The sequence below is a fragment of the Fomitiporia mediterranea genome (genome assembly GCF_000271605.1).
Source record: "Fomitiporia mediterranea MF3/22 unplaced genomic scaffold FOMMEscaffold_5, whole genome shotgun sequence".
Lineage (NCBI taxonomy): Eukaryota > Fungi > Basidiomycota > Agaricomycetes > Hymenochaetales > Hymenochaetaceae > Fomitiporia > Fomitiporia mediterranea.
Window position 1 is genome coordinate 1,250,793 of NW_006760390.1, and position 17,743 is coordinate 1,268,535.

A 17,743-nucleotide genomic window follows, 5' to 3' on the forward strand; every position below is an offset into this window, starting at 1 on the left:
CGGTCTTCCCAGTGCCCAGGATGATAATTGAGTGGAACAGGCCGAGACTCGCCGCTAATGTATAAACTCACTCTCCATATCAACTTCTCGGCCCCACACCCTGCGTAAACTAAAACTCTGTAATTGACAATTCACTTATCAGTAAGTATACCTACCCTGCAGTCACGCAGCATGTTGCACCGAGGCAGTACAGGATAGTTGCTAACTTGCTATGCTCCACACCGCGACTTGTCGTTTGTTCGTCATCTAGAAGCAAAGAGCCTTTGGGATATCAATTTCACCTTTTCCCCGCAGAGTAGGAAGAACTAGTACTCTTGAAAGGACAACATTACGATTTAACTCCGCTCATTATCATCACCCCCAAGATTCCCTAAGCCTTAGACGTTCAGCACCCTGGCAGCGAGTTCCACAGATAACTCCAAGGTGCATGCGTTGAAGGACTGAGTTCACGACGAGCCATTCATTTGATGCCACTCGCTATATTGCGACTAAACAATACACTACGCACACTCCCATCCTTTCTTCGCACTCTGATACCAAGGAACAACCAGGGCTTTCTAGACGCGACGAGAGACAATGCAACCGGGTATCAGTTCAATGAATCAGTATACGGAGGAAGCCTAGCTTCGGAAAGTGGCACCCCACGCCAATCCGCACCGAAAATGTAGCTCCATACCAATATGGCTATTCTCGAGCTTGAGCTTAACGGCTGGAGAATTCATCGGATTCTGGACGCTTTTGTATTGCACTCCATAAGCGCTCGCCAACTCACTTCCTTTTCAACTGAACTTTGAGTGAACTCTGTACTAGCACAGGGGGATACAGCCACTACTGACGAGTTCTATCAGCTGTAGCATCATTGATCAAGTGCTTGTGATTGCAAACATCGTTCTATATCAGCGGGATTGCATCACTCTTCGGCTGTTGCCTCGTCTTATAGGTATCCAGATAAAGACAGGAGCAATTATGGGAAAGACTAGGGCATGCATAGCGGCGAAAGGAAAGTAGTGGGTGGGATAAACGAGAGTGGGTGGAAGCAAATTATTGTCTGTATTGCTTCATACTGAGTCCATCCAAGAGTTCAACCAGGTATTGTACCAAATGTACAAAAACGTATTGTAGCAAATTAAGTTCGGCCCAAAGTCTTTCGTGTGCCGAGTCGTAAAATATTAAGAGGACGAAAATCTGATAGCACCAACCAGGTACTGGTTCAGCACACTCAACCAGCAATGAGGGTCGTTCGTCGTTCAGAAAGAGAAACGACCGTAAACCCCAGCTGCACCGATTACTGCGCCGACAAGGCCAACCATCAAAGCAAGGGTGAATCCTCTCGGAATGGCGGGTAGAGTGGCACCGTTGAACGACGATAAAGATTGTGTCGATGCTTGGTCTCCGGAAAACGAACCACCAAGTCCTCCGCCAGTGAGATTCGCACCATTCGGCTACAAACATTTCGGGTACGTTAAACAACTATATCCCGATGATAGATAAATTACTTACTCCAATCGGCCGTGACATGTCAGTGAAGGAGCAACTGCTTGACTGACAGATGCATTTATCTCCAATGGGATCCCAGAACGGTGTTGAGCAGTTCGCCGGCACTGTTATTGGCATCAGTAATTCAATCCGAATGGTGTCTGGTTGGGATGCTTACGTCGGAAGCGCGGCGAGCCACTTGATGCCTGAGGAGGGTTGGGGTTATCCGGTGTGGGCGTTGTTGCGGGACATCCGTACTAATTTGGGCATTGCCCGGTATCAATGTCCATCATCGTCAATTTCGGCGTTATGAGACCGGACTTACACAGGTGTAGAATGGGAAGTCCGAAAATGCGCAATGATCTAACAGACCTTCCTCGTTCTGTGGTATGCCATTGCAGATCTTTTCTGACGGATCGACAGCTGGTGCTGTGCACTTCAGCGCCTGTACTGTATCGAGCTGTGAGACGGGAACTGGGTTGCGAACCCAAGCGAGTAACTGTTCATTTGAAACGATCCAAACTTTGAATGGAGTTAGCAACTGAAGACGGCTTCAAGGTGCATTCTCACCATTCTGCTGTTCTTGTGCCCAGTCCAGGAAGGCATTGATCATGTCAATCGTGGATTGTGAGACTTGTACACCTGGATATGTTTTCTTTACGAACAATGAGAAAATTGAGTAACAGGTGGAAACATCTATGGATCCCGCTCACCGCCAAGTGAATAGGATGCGTATAGAGACCAATGGGCTGGCGGTTTCCATTATCTGTTGTACTGCCATCAACATATTGAGCGCGTGGGAACATAGAATATATGCATACAATGAGCCGTAAATGTGTCTTTCATGTACGCAAGAGTAGCAGCTTATGCGGAACGGTTTAGTTAAAAAAAGAGAAAGAGAAAGACTTAACAATAACTTACCATCGTCAGGCTTGCTCTTTCCATTCGGATTATCCCTTGAATAGGATGTATGCTTAGGAGCAAAATAGCAGGATTTGAGCGCATAATACTTACAGCCAAGGATCCATGAGATGAGGTCCATTTACACCCAATTGATCAAAGAACGCATACATCGGAATCTCCCAGAATCCCGGAAGCTTCGGCTCACCCTTGCAGACACCACTGCTCGCGAGGCAGTTGTTCGCCATACCATTGTCAAGAGTATACGGCCAATAGGCATCAGTTCCAGATTCATTGACAGGAATTGAAGCAGCCGCGCTGGAGTCATATGTGAATCCGGTAGCAGCGAGATGTTTGAGCGTGTCGCCATTAAAGGACAAGAACGGAGCACGAAATCCGGTGATACGGCTCAGTGGGATACCAGCGAGAGCATTCAGAGCGATGAGGTTCCCATCGATTTCCTTCGCTGGTGGCGTACCGACATGGGTCATTCTACGAGATTTGTTAGTGACGGAGAAAATCAAAATGCAGGCGGAGGATACACACGTATGGTCCGCGATCTCATTCCCGGCGACAAACCAATCGGTCACGAGCGTGTAATTGGTGTAGTTCAGAGATGTGAAGTAGGTCATCTTGGGTGTGCAGCCGTTGGGATTTTTGCGATGGGCCAGGAACTGATTGACGGAATCCAAAGTGTAGCTTTGCACAGCGTCATCTGCGGAGTAGACCACAAACATGGGCACTTCAGACTATTGAACATTGAGGTGGTAGGTGCTAGGATAAGGAACGTTGCAGGCAAATAGCTGTGAGTCGGTGCTTACTGGGTTCAAGCCACCCGGCGGACTTGTGGAAGCACAATTGCAGTTCGGTAGCTTGCAGATATTGGGATCACAGCTGTATCCAGAGGCATCAGAACTTGTCGTCGGCCCACTGATACTGCCATCTTGAGCGACCGCAAGAAGAGGGAGTAGGAGTGAAAGAAGTGGCACAGAAAAATGCATTTCTCTTGAGCAGAAACTGGCCGAACGAAAATCCCGGCGGGCAGCGAGGTAACGAAAACAAAGGAAAGCCGGGAACGGAGTGCGCAACTAGAGAGGGGGAGGGGGGGGGGAATAAAATATATGGCAAGGCCGAAGCCAGGAGGAAAAATGAGGGTGGCGTTGCAGTAAGGAGAAAGTGAGGAGAGGAGACAGCAACAGATGTTTTCTGGCTCTGGGAGCACATGGTAAATTGCTTATGGAGACGGCTAACTTGCGCCGTCCGTTCCGCTCTCGTCCAGTCTTGATCCCAACCTAGCTAGCCTCATCGTTCTTCATATACGCAGACCACAGCGAGCTTAGGACGAGGAGAGAGGTGACGCACGGGAGAAGACAAGTGTGAATCATTGCTCTAATTATATGCAGCATCGCATTCCCACTTCGTCTTCCCATCCGTGCCAAGTGTCGCTTCTCAGCCTCCAAGCCGCATGCCATCATTGATTACGTACTCCATGTGATTACATCACTCAGCTCGACAATCGTCGGTGCCTACTTTTGGCAATGCTTCCGCTCCTGCACGAACCGGCCTGCTCCTGCTCAGTGCCAGGTCCTTTCTCTTCCGTCCACTCGCGTCTTTCGCGTCTGTAGTCAACGATGGCTGAGATGCAGGTCAAACGCAAGGTATGTTATCCTTTCTCGGCATATAAACCGTGTCATCAAATGATATTGTGCTCTAGATTGGCGTCTCTCCATGCGCAAGAATTTCCACCAACCTTCCTTCCAGGCCGTCCTCTCCCACAAAACCAACAAGGCCTCCATCTCCCTTCAAACGTGTTCCTGCGCAGGCTCCAGCATCTCATTCTCTTCAACCTAGACCTCGTGCAAAGGTTAGCAGCAGCGCGAACATCGCAGTGGGCAAAAAAACCGCCTCCACTCTGAGTCCTGCTCTCACTTCTGCATCCTCCTCACCCCGAGAACCTTCACCTGTTAGAAGATATGAGTCGCAGCCAGGAAGGCTGTCTCCCAAGCCAGATGCCATTAGAATGTCCCGCGCACGTTCGGCAGGATTGCCCGCAGCATCGGCGTCGACATCTCCACGGGTGGGGAACGTGCAAGCAGATTACGCAGCACTATCCGCTGCCACCTCCGACTCTGCATTGGCAAAGCCAAGTCCACCGCGTATCCGCCAAGCCAGTATCTCCTCTGTCTCACAGTTGTCATCTACCTCATCGCCTAACATGAATGGCATTTGTTCACCGCCTTTATCCGCCGTATCACATTCACACGATTCAGACGCACAATCAACTGTTTCGTCGCACCGTATCACTGCGAAGGTATCCAGTGTAGCGAAAGCCAAGCAACAAGCCCAACCCCAGCCCTTCCCGTCTTCTTCGCCGCTTCTCGCGCCCTCGCCTATTCCTGGTCCATCAACATCTGAAGACCCATTATCTCGTGGCCCACAACTGCGTCAACGTGTCTGCCGGACTGTCTCCATAGGCTCACTCTCTGCTCCCAGAGCCTCACAGGTATACCCTATTACGACAGCAAACCCTGCCGCCAATGCCCATCGATTTGCTACTGTCCGTAGCCCTTCAAGTTCGCACCGTCCATCGCACGTATTTACCTCTCCTCTACAGTCTGAGCACAGACCGCGGTTTGAAGACCCTGCATCGGTTCCCCCTCTTTCTCCTCCCACTTCAAACGTCTCGTTCTCTTCCTTATCCTCTGTTTCTCGATCATCCGGTTCTTCTGCTTATAATACCACGGCTCCGGGCTCACGTTCTAATGGCATTGGTACCTCAAAAGAGCCAACAAATCATAATGCAAGAAATGGGTTAAACGCGCCCGGCAAATCTCGCTCCACTTCTTTGGACATTAATGATGCGGATTTGGATCGTATACAGCCTGGCGATTCTCCCCAGATTGATACCGATGGGGCAGGTGAAGAATGCGCTACAAGAGCGGAGGCAAAGTCTCACAGAAAGGTGCATTTTCTTATATATTCTCCACAGGAATTTAGTCTCATGTGCCAAATTTGTCGTATTTGATAGATCGCCGACTTAGAAATCACCAATAAATCGCTACTTGCAATCAACAGTCAACTCGAGGCCAATAAGCACAAGCAAGCGAAGGAGATTCGAGAACTACGTCTAAAACTCCGAGAATCGCAATTGGCGCTGCCTCCTCGCGCGTATCGCGAGTTGAAGGCCGCGGGTGCTGTAGAGGAATTGGACAAAGAAGAGGATGAGCCCGAAGAACAGGAGGTGGATGGAGATGAAGATGTGAGAACGACCGCCGAAGCTATTAGACTGGGCAAGGACGACGAGCTGTTCGACCGTGTACGAATTATTATTGACGGCCTTCTGACGAGTGGTAGACAAGCGCTCGCGGTAAAGGTTGAGGACCTTGCACCGCCGAAGGGCGCTGCGAAGGTCTTACATGAGGTGGAAGCACGTACGTGGCGAGATGGGTTTCTAGACACTCGTTCAGGTACTGCAACTCCCGGGGCAGCGGATACCACTGAAGATATCTCTTTTGACGAGTCGTTCCTTAGTGTCGACTCCGGTGATGAAGGAGTATCAACTCAGAACGTCACCGATAGTTCATTTTTTAGTTATAATAACAATAGAAGCTCAGAGAGGGAAGTAGAAGACTTAGTTTCCTTTTCTACGAGCATTAGTTCATAATTTATTCCCCTGTCTCTTTGTGATTCACTCCCTACTGGCATGTCGTCGCTCACTCATTTTCCTTGTTCAATTCGCTATTCGTCTTCTATCGTATCGGATATTCATACCCCAATAGACTGCATATAACCACAATCACAGCATTATTGTACACTGCTTCGTCCACTTTTACCTTCCCTTTTTTCATCGCTTGTATGCCCATGCAGCGCACGCATTTAATGACTTAATGAGTATTTTTCACCTGCCTTTAGTAGATCGTATTTGAGGGCGGGACCTTTTTGTCTCAAATGACAATTGATTATACACTCATAGAGAAAGAATCTACATATTTGAGCGCAACGGCTCATTGTGGTATAGAAGAATAGAAGAATCTATATTCATTCATTCATCATCCGCGATACGTTGTGCCCTCTTAGCGAGCTATATGAAACATATGTCAAAATCTCACTTAGTAACATAGAGAAGAGATACGGATACGTACGGCAGCTGCAAGGTCCATTTGCCCACCAGCAGCACCTGGAATCCTCGCTCCTCCGCCTCCAGGGCGAGGTGGCATAGTTGGGACTCCAGAGACTGGCCGGGGAGCAGAAGGAATAGGCGGTTTACCCGGAACTTTCGGTTTATTGGCAATAGGCGGTGGTGCCGGCTTTGGCTTCGCTGCAACAGGAGGTGGCTTCGTCGCCAGTGAACTTGACGGACGTGAGCTCGCAGGACTCGATTCGTTGGATTCATCAGCAGTGGCAGTAGACGTGTTTTTCTTCCATGGAGCCGCTGATCCATTTGCGGGTAGCATACCAGGGAAGACTGCGACGGGCTTCGCATGAGCATCCGCCATAACTGATTTCAGTGGAGTCTTTGCTACAGCGGGTGCTGCTAGAGTAGCAGCAGCTGCCGGAGTCGGTGCAGGAGGTGGTCTACGACTAGCCGGCGGTGGAGGTGGATGTGCAGGCGCGGCTTTCGGTTTCGGAGGTACAAGCTCGAGATAATTACTCGGAGTCCAGCCCTCTTCACCGTCCTTCTTCACAAGCCACCAACCGTTATCATCCTTCTCGACAAGCTCCACGAGGTCACCCTTCTGCAAAGACATCTCACCCTCTTGGCCTTCAAATGCGAACTTGGACTTGTACATTTCCACATCCGGTTCGGCTGAGGGTGGAGGTGGTGGAGGTGCCGCTGGTCTACTAGGAGGTGCGGGCGGTGGAGGAGCTGTCGTTTTACCAGGAGGTGCAGGAGCTGGAGATGCCATCGTCTTACCAGGAGCCGGAGGAGGCTTAGGAATTGCAGAAACGCCGGACGCAGGAGGTGGGGGCGGTGGAGGAGGCACGCCGTTAGCTGCATGGATTGGCGCCTTTGGAGCTGGTACTGCTGCTGGTGTAGGTGCAGGAGGAGTTGGGCGGATCGATGGCGGAGGCGCTGCTGCTTTACCTGGCAGCGCTTGAGGTGCAGGTCTCGGCTTCGAAACCGGCTTCGGTTTCTAGTACGGAAATGATCAGCCAAAGCAGCTATGACGTGGACAGTTCACATACATCAGGTCCTCCCGCCCTGAGCAATTTACCCTGAGTTATTGGCCTCACCACACCCGGTTTGCGTTTCGCCGCAGGGCGAGACTGGCTTGTTGGCGGCTCACCGGACGGGACATGCACGGTATGACTCTTATAAACGTCATCTCGAGGAACGGTCTCATCTTTGACAAACTTGATCTGGGCTCGCTTTTCTTTCTTTTTGGCGTAATCGATACTGGAGTATGCTTCGTAAGTCCGCCTTCATCAACAAGAAGCTTACTATATGAACTCACATCGGACCAATGAGAACATTGATACTTGCGTTTGTTTGTTGCAACAGGTGAGTGGCTAGTTCGGTCTTGAAAGCACAGCTGAAAACAGGATCCCCTTCTTCTGAGATGTTGCAGTTCAGGGCCTGGGACAGGTTATGTCAGTAACAATACCTGAAAAATGCAATAGCGCATTCACGTACAACCCAGTCATCACGAAGATTGGACAGGGCAATGCTCTTGATTGTGATCAAGGGAATCTTACGCTCCAGGCTGGTAATGGTTTCTCCGTCCTTGGCAGTAGTGATCAAGATATAAACAGCCTTTCCCGTCTTGCCTTGCAGTTAGTAAAGTGATATCCACAGTGAAATCAGGGGACATACCACGACTAAGAAACGTGGACTCGGCTTGCTCGATCGGCCAAACTTGGAAACGAGGAGCTGGATACGACAGCTGAATGCAACCTTCTCGCCCGCTGTGTAGAAATATCTGTAAGCTTTAGTGTAACCACATAACTATTACAAGATACTTACAGGCGAGACCACAGACTTCATGCAGTTCCTCACCTAATGGACTCTTGCCGTTAAGGTCAAGGTAGTCTCCCATGAACCGTCGATAACTGAGAAGACTAAAACGCCTGCGTTCTTTTCTTCCAGCCAGAATCTGGTGGCCATAGTCCCGGATCTGGGCGTAGGCAATACTCTCCTTGTTGTTCTTCCAGAATCGCTGAATACGTGTGGCACATTCGTTCCTGTAGCGTTGGTAGTTCCTCCACGCACGCTGAATTCGAGCCGCCATGTTATGCCAGTACCGGTCTCGCATTGTTTCCAGAGCAAACAACTAAATGATCAACTGTCAACAAGAGAAGTCGTCGATGCCTGGATATTTCGTACCGTTTCCGGATTCTTAATGAATGCCTTCGTCACACCCATCTGCCATTCTTCCTTCGCAATACCAGTGTCAATTAAGATTCGTTCACAACCTGACTTAGAGTCACCAGTCCAAATGTAATCTCCAGCATACGACGTAGCTGGCGACAACAAATAGAACCGTTCGACGACCTTCTCAAACGTGTTACGATATGCGAAACCAGCGCGTCGGACACGAATGTTCTCCTGCAATCCAAGATATTTGATCTGATGCAAAACAGCTTTTGTATCGTACTCCGTCGAGCTTCGGTTCTGATTTGGCTTGATTGTTCGAATATACGATGGTTGGGCTCGCATTAGGTTTTCTACCAAGGCACCTGCCGATTGCTATACGGACAAGTTAGAAATGTGGATGCAGAAGACGGTCATATTGATCACCTTGATCCTGTCACCTGCAGTTGGAGGTCTCTTTTTGCTGTTCGGATCTGGTCGATCAGGGAACAATCCCTGTAAGAATTTGTTGCTACTGGAAGCAACGAGGTCCAGAAGATCTTTCACGAGAGTGTCCTTGTTCTTGTCCGTCATGCCGGGAATATTGTACATCACGTCACCCGCATAGTGCTTGACCAAAAACTGAGCTCCGCGTGGCTCGAAATGGGGATTCGAAGAAAGCGCAGAAAGTCGCTGGATGAAACTGTTATCTGCAGCTGTTGGGTCGGCGTGAGCAGTTGCACAAGCATCGTTTAGCGCGGCGAAGATTCCTGGAGGTCGTCTTTCTTCAATGAGGTCGCATACGATTTTGTTGTTAAAGTAGTTGATGGGCGTCCATTTAATTTGTTCACGGACATATTCCTCCTGCTCTGTTTTCAGAGTGAGTTCGATGAAGATCTGTTGCAGCTTCTCGTTGACATAGTTTATACATAGTTGCTCAAAGGAGTTGTCCTAGTGAGTCAAATGTCAGTGTATCACAGTAAGGCCCATTAGCATGGACTGACTTCAAATATCTCAAAACCGAAAATGTCCTTGATATGACGGATGTCAGAAAACGCTTTCGAATATTAGACGTGACTCACAAGAATACCAATCAACTGGGCAGTCGCCGAACGAGGCTTCATTGAGACGTTTATACGGGAAACGATCCACTCGAACAAGTTGTTATAAATTGCCTTAGCTAAAGCATCTCGACCGGAATTCGCCTGAGCTGGGTTCAACGGAACGTCATAGACCGATCCTCTTCGACCACCTCTCTGTGTTTCCACGATCTTCGATGTTAGAACCTTTTCAACCATTGCAGAATCAACCTCCATCAGATAAGCGACAAACTCTGTCACGCTTGAGTCCGCAATTTGCGAGTTCCCGTCGTCTTTTTCTGTAAACTGCACGTTTCCCAGCCAAAGGACGGTAGCCAACATGCGGAATATCTCAGACTGTTCGTGTTGACTCAGGCCGATGACTTGCATTGCTCTCTGCAATTGTTATTCTCAGTAATTTTGTTTTTAAATGAGGGGATAGATTGTAACACACAATTGTATCGCTGAAGTCCTTGACATCGTCCATATCCTGGACATCGAGACACCCACTTCGGCTTGTGTAGGCGTACGACTCCGGTCCCTGGATCCCGAAACTCTCTAGAAAAATGTTAATTCTGCAACCGACCTATATTAAGGTTAAATTTCTAACCTCGTTGCTCTGGTGAAGCGGCTTTGGTAAACTGGTAGAAAATGTGGAAGTCTCTCTCATTGTCAATTTGACCGACGACACGGCCCTTTTCCAACAGGTAGTTCGTGATTTGAGCACCAATGGGCTCACCGCGTTCGTTGAACATGATTTCAAGGTATTTCCCCTGGCTTCCTATCAGTGAAATTTTCGATGGGGGATGTACGACAACTTACGTGTCGACTCGAGTTGTTATTACGGAGCGTCTTGGCACACCCGAAGCTCTCTAAGAGAGGGTTGGTTGCTAACACCATGTCCTTAATTTCTTGGATGCTACTGTCCGCCCCTCCTGATACTGCAGCGATATACTGCATAATCCGCTTTGCTGCTTCTGTCTTGCCTGCTCCGGACTCTCCTGAGATAATAACGCACTGATTCTCATGGTAGGCGTTCATGTTGTAATAGGCAGATTCAGCAATGCCGTACACGTGTGGTGGCACTTCGAGTCTGTTCTTCCCCTTGTAGCTCTGGAGGATAGTGTCGGTATAGATTCCCAGATCTGTAGGCCCGAGTCATTGCAGCAACTTCCAAAGAGCATATATGCAACGTACCTTTGAAAGGGTTTACAGATATCAAGACGGAGCCAATATATGTGTAGATATCGCCGTTCTTCCACCTCTTTTCCAGGTTTTCATTCACGGCTTCATTGGTGATCTTCGTGAGCAGAGTCATATCGGACACGCCGACTTGCTTCTTCTTGAACCCTTCTCTCCAGTCCGCCTGAGGATGCATTATAGTACCTTCGCCAGGCAGTGTGATCTGGCTTGCGTACCTTAACGAACTTTGCTTTGGTGCCTCCTCCTCCCGCTGCCTTCTTCGGAGCGGCGGCTGCGCCCTTCTTTCCGGCCTTCTTCGAGGGTGCCTATATTTGAGAATGTGTAAATGCATTTGTCGTATTGAAGCCCGCGATCGACCTACCATGGCCGCTCTTTGATTCCTCTTCGGCTACAGTGAACGAATCTCTCGTTTGTCAATGAGGTAGAAATCGGATGGCTAATGGGTAAGGGTGTTGAGGCAAGATACAATTGGAGAAGCAGAGTTGCAACCGCGCGCAGCTGCGTGTCTATGTGGCTGTGCTGTCGTCATCGCTTTCTCAAACTACGGAAAGAAATGATTTTGTCCTTTCTTTGATTCGCACTGTTTGTACAATTCATTTTTTTTTCTTATGCTAATACATTGACTCCAGAGTCCATCAACCATTTCAAAGCCTCCGCAGTTGGACGGAGAATAGCTTCCGTTGTTTCCTGTCTTCCAGCTGACCTGACAACATTTGCAAGCGCATCGACCAGATGATATTGGACCGCCTCGGCTGCGAGTTTACTTCGAAGCGAGTTGTCGGATAAATTCATGCAAATATTTCTGAAGCAAACAACTCCCCTATGGACGAGACCAGGATTAGGATGCGATTCCCCACTATCATGCTCTTCCTCGTCTTGCTCGGGATAGATTAACTGCTTTAGAACAGGGAAAACACGGTGATGCTCGAACTCGAGTAGCATCACCAGTTTACAAGCTGTTGGTGAGCTCGTCAGCACGGCGAGTGCTCCAGATGCAGCTAATCTTGTTGGCTCGTCGTCAACATCCGCAAGAGCAATCAAAATATGTAACCGGGATTTCGATTGGTTGAGGGAGCCCGAGGACTCAGGCGAGCCATCTCCATCGCCAGAAAACCTATTGAAGGCCATTTCGCTCCCCGACACAAGGTTACAAATCAGTTCCGTGGCGGCACGTCTCACTAATCGGTGTTCCTCCAACATCAGGAACTCCAACTTGCTGAAAACACCTTCAGCCTGAGCAATCCGATTCGCTAGTTCGGGGCCAGCTGACGCAAGGTTCGTGAGAGCCATAATCGCTTCAAATCTCTGTAACAGAGTCGACGAGGAATGCAGAAGCAGGCACGAGAATGGCTTTATCGCCTCGATGGAGTTGTTTTCATTTGGTCCGAAAACTTGCATGGGGGAAGCAGTGATGGCGAGTTTCGCTAGTGCTTGTATAGATAGCAAGTCGGAAAATTCCATGTTCGCTTTCGCCAATGTGCTTGCAGACTGTGCATTGGGCGCCTGCTGCGAGGCGCGTATGATAGTCATTAAGACTTTTGCACTACCCGACTGCAGTATCCGCCCTCTATTGTCTTTATCCGCTGTAAGACCCAAGAATGCTCTTCCGACCATCGCCATCGTACTCGCACTTTCCGATGCTCGGGAGATAGCAACTAGGAGGTCGGACGCACCACAAGCGACCAGATGCTTCCCTCTCTGTCTAACATGCTCGTCGTCATCAAGTTTCGCCTCTAAAGCAGCGAGATTTTTCGAGCCAGCAGATTTGGATTGAGCCATTTGCTTCAACCGTTCAATCTGAGCCTGCTCCTCTGTTAAGCGCGGACGATACGAGCAGAGGTTTGCAATCAAAGCAGCCAACCCGAATGGCAATGTTCCAAAGTCTTCCGCTGAAGACCTTTTCCGCTGCAAAGAACGGAAGGAGATAATCTTGTTAATTAGTCCCTCGTCTTCTACAATTTGTTCCTTTATGGAAGGCTTGGTGCTGAGATACACCAAGGATTCTACCACGTCCACCATATCTCGAGTATTACTTTCTGTGCCCATGATAATATCGCGCATAGATTTATACAAGTCGTCCGTCTTCAGCTCTGCTTCACTGGTTTCAGCCGTGATTCCACCAACATCCACACCTTCCGTGTCACGTCCTTGTGAGGACTTCAAAACAGCCAGAGATACAGTAGCTTTCAGCTTTACGTCCGTCGTATGACGAAATGTGGATTCCAGCCAGGCAGAACAACGAGGTGATAAGGACGATCGGCAAGGCTTGTAGCCACAAGCCGATGATAATACATTGGCAACAACAGATGAAATGGCTGTAGCTGAAGGGAAGAGATCTAATGAATCCACCATCGAGTCTTGAAACCCGTCGCGGATAAATATTGCTGAGGCTACGCGCCAGTCAACGGCAAAGAGCGCAGCGACGAACGAAAGAACTTCGACCAGAGGTTGCTCTTCTACTTCTGCAAGTCTACCCTCCACGCTCGGCAGGAACAAATTGAGTATCGTATTTGTTCCAAATTCATCCTCAGTGGTTGACACTTGAGGCGATTGCCTGTGACGTTCACATATTGACGACAGAACCAGGAAGGCCTTTGCCCGCGTTGAAGATGCAGTGGTAGGTGTAAACAAGCACGTTAGACGTGAATAGTCATCAGCGAGAATGAGATCCTTGTTGGTTACTTTCTTCAATAGATCGTCAAGAAACCCCTCGTCATTAGACTGCATAAACTTGATAAAGGTTGGATTTGTAGAGCTTGCAGATTCCTGAATTGGATCTTTGAAAGAAGAGTTACGCGACGCAGGCAAACCCATGGAGTGGCATTACGTAATACTGAGGCAGGATACGTTTATTGAAATTTATTCTACTGTAATTTCTACTAGACGTTCGTCTTATTATATACAAAAGAAACTTGAGCAACATCATAGATCTCCAGAATCCATACCAGATTTTTGTGACACGTCCTCTGGCATGGGTGTGGGGGTACTTGAACCTGCCTTTCGTTTTTTGTTCTTGGTCCTTATTATCGGGACAGCGTTGGCATCAGGGTCATCGTGTCTGGTATGTATATTGAGAACGGGAATATCATGCAATTGGAGGAATACGCACATTCGAATAGTATGCAGGATATAACCACCAGACCCTGTGGCCGTCATTACAGGGTGAGTACGACCTGGGAGAACCTGTAGACGCACGTTAGATAGATTATGCATGCACAAAACTGTAATACTAGCCTGGTATTGACGAAGCCAGCCTTCTGTTATCGATGGGCTGAGATACTCGGGAAGTGGCTTCATTTGTGCCTGCACTTCGGACAATACCTGTGACCGAAAGTGAATTCTGATACAGCGACAATTTACAAGAGGTTAGGACATTACCTGGATATGTGGGCTGTGAACCACAATAGATGCGGAACCAGCTAGGTAGGGACATAGCTTTTCCACGATAGAGAAAGGTTCATATTCACTTGCAATGAGAAGCCTACCATAATTATTATCAGTCGACAAATGACGGAAGGAAGAAGTATGAAAGGCCATACCCATCGAATTCACCTGAGAATAGTTCATTCCTGGTGTTGTAAAGATTTCCGACAACTTTCTTCCTCTTGTTCAGACGACTTTTTTGTCGTTCTGATCTGTAGACTCCCGTTTCTGGTTCTGATGGCGGAACGACTGTGGACGCATGAGACTCGATTTCTGAGGGTGCTATATCATCGCACCTACTGGGTTTATACTCTTCATCGGCTGTTGCCCAATTGAGCGACGAAAGCGTCGAGTTAACCATATCTTCATCGAAGTTCATGTGTGTCATAATTGGGTATGCTGGCGGTGATTCAGTATCACAAATTGTGAGAATCTTTCCTTCGCCTGTTCAAAATCAGCGAAGAGAATAGAAAGCAATTTGAAACGTCGAACCTCCTAATCGCTCTAGCACTGCAGACACCAACAAACCAGACGCCTCATCTACAACCAGATACCTGCCACTAGGTCTAACGCCTGCGTAGTTCAGCATTTGTGCGAGCGTATCAGGTCGGATCTCCCTAATGCGGCTCCTATCTTTATTGAACCAATAGTCACAGACATTGTGCAATGTCGGTTCAATCGTTGTGAAGGTCTTGGCAAACCTAATGAATGCTTGAGAACGGTTCACTGGTACTTAAGGGGGGAAATTGCATACTTTGCCTCCTTCCGCTTCTTGTACTTTTCCTTGCTAAATTCTGTCTTGAGAGTATAGCTTGCATGTTGTTCAATTTGCCGCTTGATTATTTCCTACTAGTCTTTTCAATCGCTGTCGCGTCTAACGATGTTAGAAGAAAAGGCATACTGATGCATGCACGCCCGATTTTTTCAAGGCTTCAATCTCCAAAGAGGTCAAAGGCTGGACGACGTTCCCATCGTTAATGTACTCATTCGTGGCGTCCGTATCCTCTAAAAGAAACAAGAAACCGTCATGCATGGGCACTAGCGAATAAAGACGCGACACTTACCAAGTTCATTCATGGATTTCGGAGGAAGGATTTTTAACTTCTTGTCGATTATTTCATATGACAAGCCATAGGGTTGTCCCATGAGTGCACTCGAGTTGAAGGACCCATACTTTCCGAAAGAAGTTGTCCTTGAAGGGTGCCTGGTAAGCTACACTTTCATGAAACAGGTTGACAAACAAAGACTAACGAATTCTTTCCGAGCTTTACGCTTTTGTATTCACCACTAGGTAGAAGGAAAAGGACAGAATGGCCTTCTCGAATAAATGTTCTCGAGGGTCCAGCGCCAGCCGTTTCCGTGTTGAGCTCAGTGTCCATGGTACACAGAACAGGATAAATTTTGGGCAACGGCATGGCCAAACCAAATGAACCGGACGGCACGCCTTCCATATATGGAATCGGTGCATCCATGATCCATCGGCAAGGCCGACGCGAACAGTATAAATCGATCTTCGACTTAGCAACGCGTCTAACACACCTCATCCTAGACCGCCCACCTGCACGCCCTAATCAGCATCTACAATGGATGAGGAGTACGATGTATATTACCTTTGTCTTCTCCAGCTCTTCTTGCAGCTGAACGACTCCATCTCTAGGTCATCGTCTTAGGAACAGGTCTCACGGAATGCATCCTCTCGGGTCTGCTGTCAGTAGAGGGCAAGAAGGTTCTACACATGGACAGAAATGACTATTATGGCGGAGAAAGCGCCAGTCTGAACCTTACGCAGGTTAGTCCGATAGCTGAATGTGTCTTGCGAACTGTTTATTCATATGCGACTTCACGTTCAGCTATACAGGAAGTTTAGACCGGGCCAAGAACCACCGGCTGCGTTGGGTCGCGATCGAGACTATGCCATAGATCTTATTCCGAAGTTTATCATTGCATCTGGCGAGCTGACAAAAATACTCGTCCATACGGATGTGACTCGTTACCTTGAGTTCAAGCAGATCGCAGGAAGCTTCGTCTACCGTGATGGGAGGATCTCAAAGGTCCCAAGCACAGAGATGGAGGCTGTAAGAAGCCCTTTAATGGGTTTGTTCGAAAAGAGGCGTGCAAAGAAGTTCTTTGAGTTCCTGCAGAACTGGAAGGATGAAGACCCTGCTACCCATCAAGGTATACTTTCTTCCTGCGGTTTACTTGCACACATTCAATCCAATCTCTTGCAGGTGTCAACTTGGACAGAGACAGCATGAAATCTGTCTATGAGAAATTTGGACTCGAGCCGGGTACCCAAGACTTCATCGGACACGCCATGGCGCTGTACTTGGATGACGAGTCAGTCCCGTTACGTTGACACGAAGATTGCATCTGACTTTATTTCTGTACAGCTATATTAACAAGCCGGCCCGTCCAACTTACGATCGCATAATTCTTTACACTTCCTCTATGGCACGCTACGGGAAATCTCCATACATCTACCCATTATACGGTCTAGGAGAATTGCCCCAGTCGTTCGCTCGGCTCAGTGCCATTTACGGAGGCACGTACATGCTAGACAAGCCTATCGACGAAATTGTCACAGATGCGGATGGAAAGTTCGTTGGTGCTAGGAGCGGTGAAGAGACCGTCAAGGCAAAGCAGGTAATTGGGGACCCGAGCTATTTCGGCGCTGGAGAGACCAAAGAAGGTGGCAAGATGCGTGTGGTTGAAGAAGGGAAAGTCGTGCGGGCCATCTGCTTCCTGAAACATCCTATTCCTGGTACAGACGACTCAGATAGCGTGCAAATCATCATTCCACAGAACCAGGTTCACAGAAGGAATGGTGAGATGACTTCATCCGATTTGCGAGATTAACCACTCAAGCTTTGTTGTGCAGATATCTATATTGCTATGGTTTCTTCGACGCATAATGTCTGCGCAAAGGACATCTATGTAGCTATTGTCAGTACGATAGTCGAGACTGACAAACCGGAGCTCGAAATCCGCCCCGGACTTGACTTGCTTGGACCTATTCATGACAAGTAAGTATCCAGCCTCCCTTGCGACTCAATGTACTAAGCCATTCCTTAGGTTCGTCTCTATAACACCCTTGTATACCCCTACTACGACTGGTACCGATGACAACATTTTCATTACCAAGTCTTATGACGCGACGTCTCACTTTGAGACTGTCGTCGATGACGTCCGTGATGTCTGGAAGAGGGTCATTGGCTCCGACCTTGTGCTGAAGAAGCGCGAGGTCGAGGTTGAGCAGTGAAGACTCATCCTTTAGCATTACTGTTGCGCACTTTATACATCTTCCGTGAACGCATTCTTTTCAGAAACCAGATAGCAAAGAAAAAATAATCTTGTACTTTTGTGGATAGAT

General features: G+C 48.4%; 5 protein-coding genes across 5 annotated transcripts; 2 read left to right on the top strand and 3 right to left on the bottom strand.

Moving 5' to 3' along the window:
• Positions 1–549: 549 nt before the first annotated feature.
• Positions 550–3,470, bottom strand: FOMMEDRAFT_105999 (uncharacterized protein). Its single transcript, XM_007265353.1, has 11 exons — positions 3,198–3,470; positions 2,923–3,125; positions 2,491–2,868; positions 2,398–2,432; positions 2,298–2,339; positions 2,190–2,242; positions 2,047–2,131; positions 1,802–1,998; positions 1,655–1,733; positions 1,501–1,601; positions 550–1,442 (listed from the first exon to the last, which is right to left on the bottom strand). Exons 1-11 carry the CDS (start codon positions 3,375–3,377, stop codon positions 1,248–1,250), a joined length of 1,548 nt encoding a protein of 515 aa, XP_007265415.1. The 5' UTR covers positions 3,378–3,470; the 3' UTR covers positions 550–1,247.
• A 512-nt stretch (positions 3,471–3,982) lies between these two features.
• Positions 3,983–6,197, top strand: FOMMEDRAFT_167132 (uncharacterized protein). The gene is made up of 3 exons (XM_007265354.1): positions 3,983–4,034; positions 4,091–5,338; positions 5,405–6,197. The coding sequence occupies exons 1-3, from the start codon at positions 4,008–4,010 to the stop codon at positions 6,038–6,040; spliced, it is 1,911 nt and encodes a 636-aa protein (XP_007265416.1). The 5' UTR covers positions 3,983–4,007; the 3' UTR covers positions 6,041–6,197.
• Positions 6,198–6,333: 136 nt separating this feature from the next.
• FOMMEDRAFT_106001 (uncharacterized protein) lies at positions 6,334–13,677 on the bottom strand (the record flags this gene model as incomplete). The annotated part of the gene is made up of 17 exons (XM_007265355.1): positions 6,334–6,457; positions 6,519–7,511; positions 7,564–7,774; positions 7,833–7,954; positions 8,012–8,140; positions 8,192–8,283; positions 8,342–8,648; positions 8,702–9,064; positions 9,116–9,619; positions 9,673–9,699; positions 9,751–10,143; positions 10,202–10,305; positions 10,358–10,520; positions 10,570–10,892; positions 10,945–11,113; positions 11,166–11,255; positions 11,764–13,677. The coding sequence occupies 17 exons, from the start codon at positions 13,675–13,677 to the stop codon at positions 6,419–6,421; spliced, it is 5,943 nt and encodes a 1,980-aa protein (XP_007265417.1). The 3' UTR covers positions 6,334–6,418.
• A 134-nt stretch (positions 13,678–13,811) lies between these two features.
• On the bottom strand, positions 13,812–15,752 carry FOMMEDRAFT_106009 (Gcd10p-domain-containing protein; the record flags this gene model as incomplete). The annotated part of the gene is made up of 10 exons (XM_007265356.1): positions 13,812–14,008; positions 14,060–14,133; positions 14,185–14,271; positions 14,329–14,431; positions 14,490–14,817; positions 14,866–15,074; positions 15,128–15,219; positions 15,275–15,378; positions 15,438–15,565; positions 15,625–15,752. 10 exons carry the CDS (start codon positions 15,750–15,752, stop codon positions 13,873–13,875), a joined length of 1,389 nt encoding a protein of 462 aa, XP_007265418.1. The 3' UTR covers positions 13,812–13,872.
• Positions 15,753–15,910: 158 nt separating this feature from the next.
• On the top strand, positions 15,911–17,703 carry FOMMEDRAFT_106012 (rab GTPase activator). The gene is made up of 7 exons (XM_007265357.1): positions 15,911–15,974; positions 16,031–16,162; positions 16,224–16,548; positions 16,602–16,710; positions 16,764–17,197; positions 17,252–17,396; positions 17,446–17,703. Exons 1-7 carry the CDS (start codon positions 15,957–15,959, stop codon positions 17,630–17,632), a joined length of 1,350 nt encoding a protein of 449 aa, XP_007265419.1. The 5' UTR covers positions 15,911–15,956; the 3' UTR covers positions 17,633–17,703.
• The last annotated feature ends 40 nt before the right edge of the window (positions 17,704–17,743 follow it).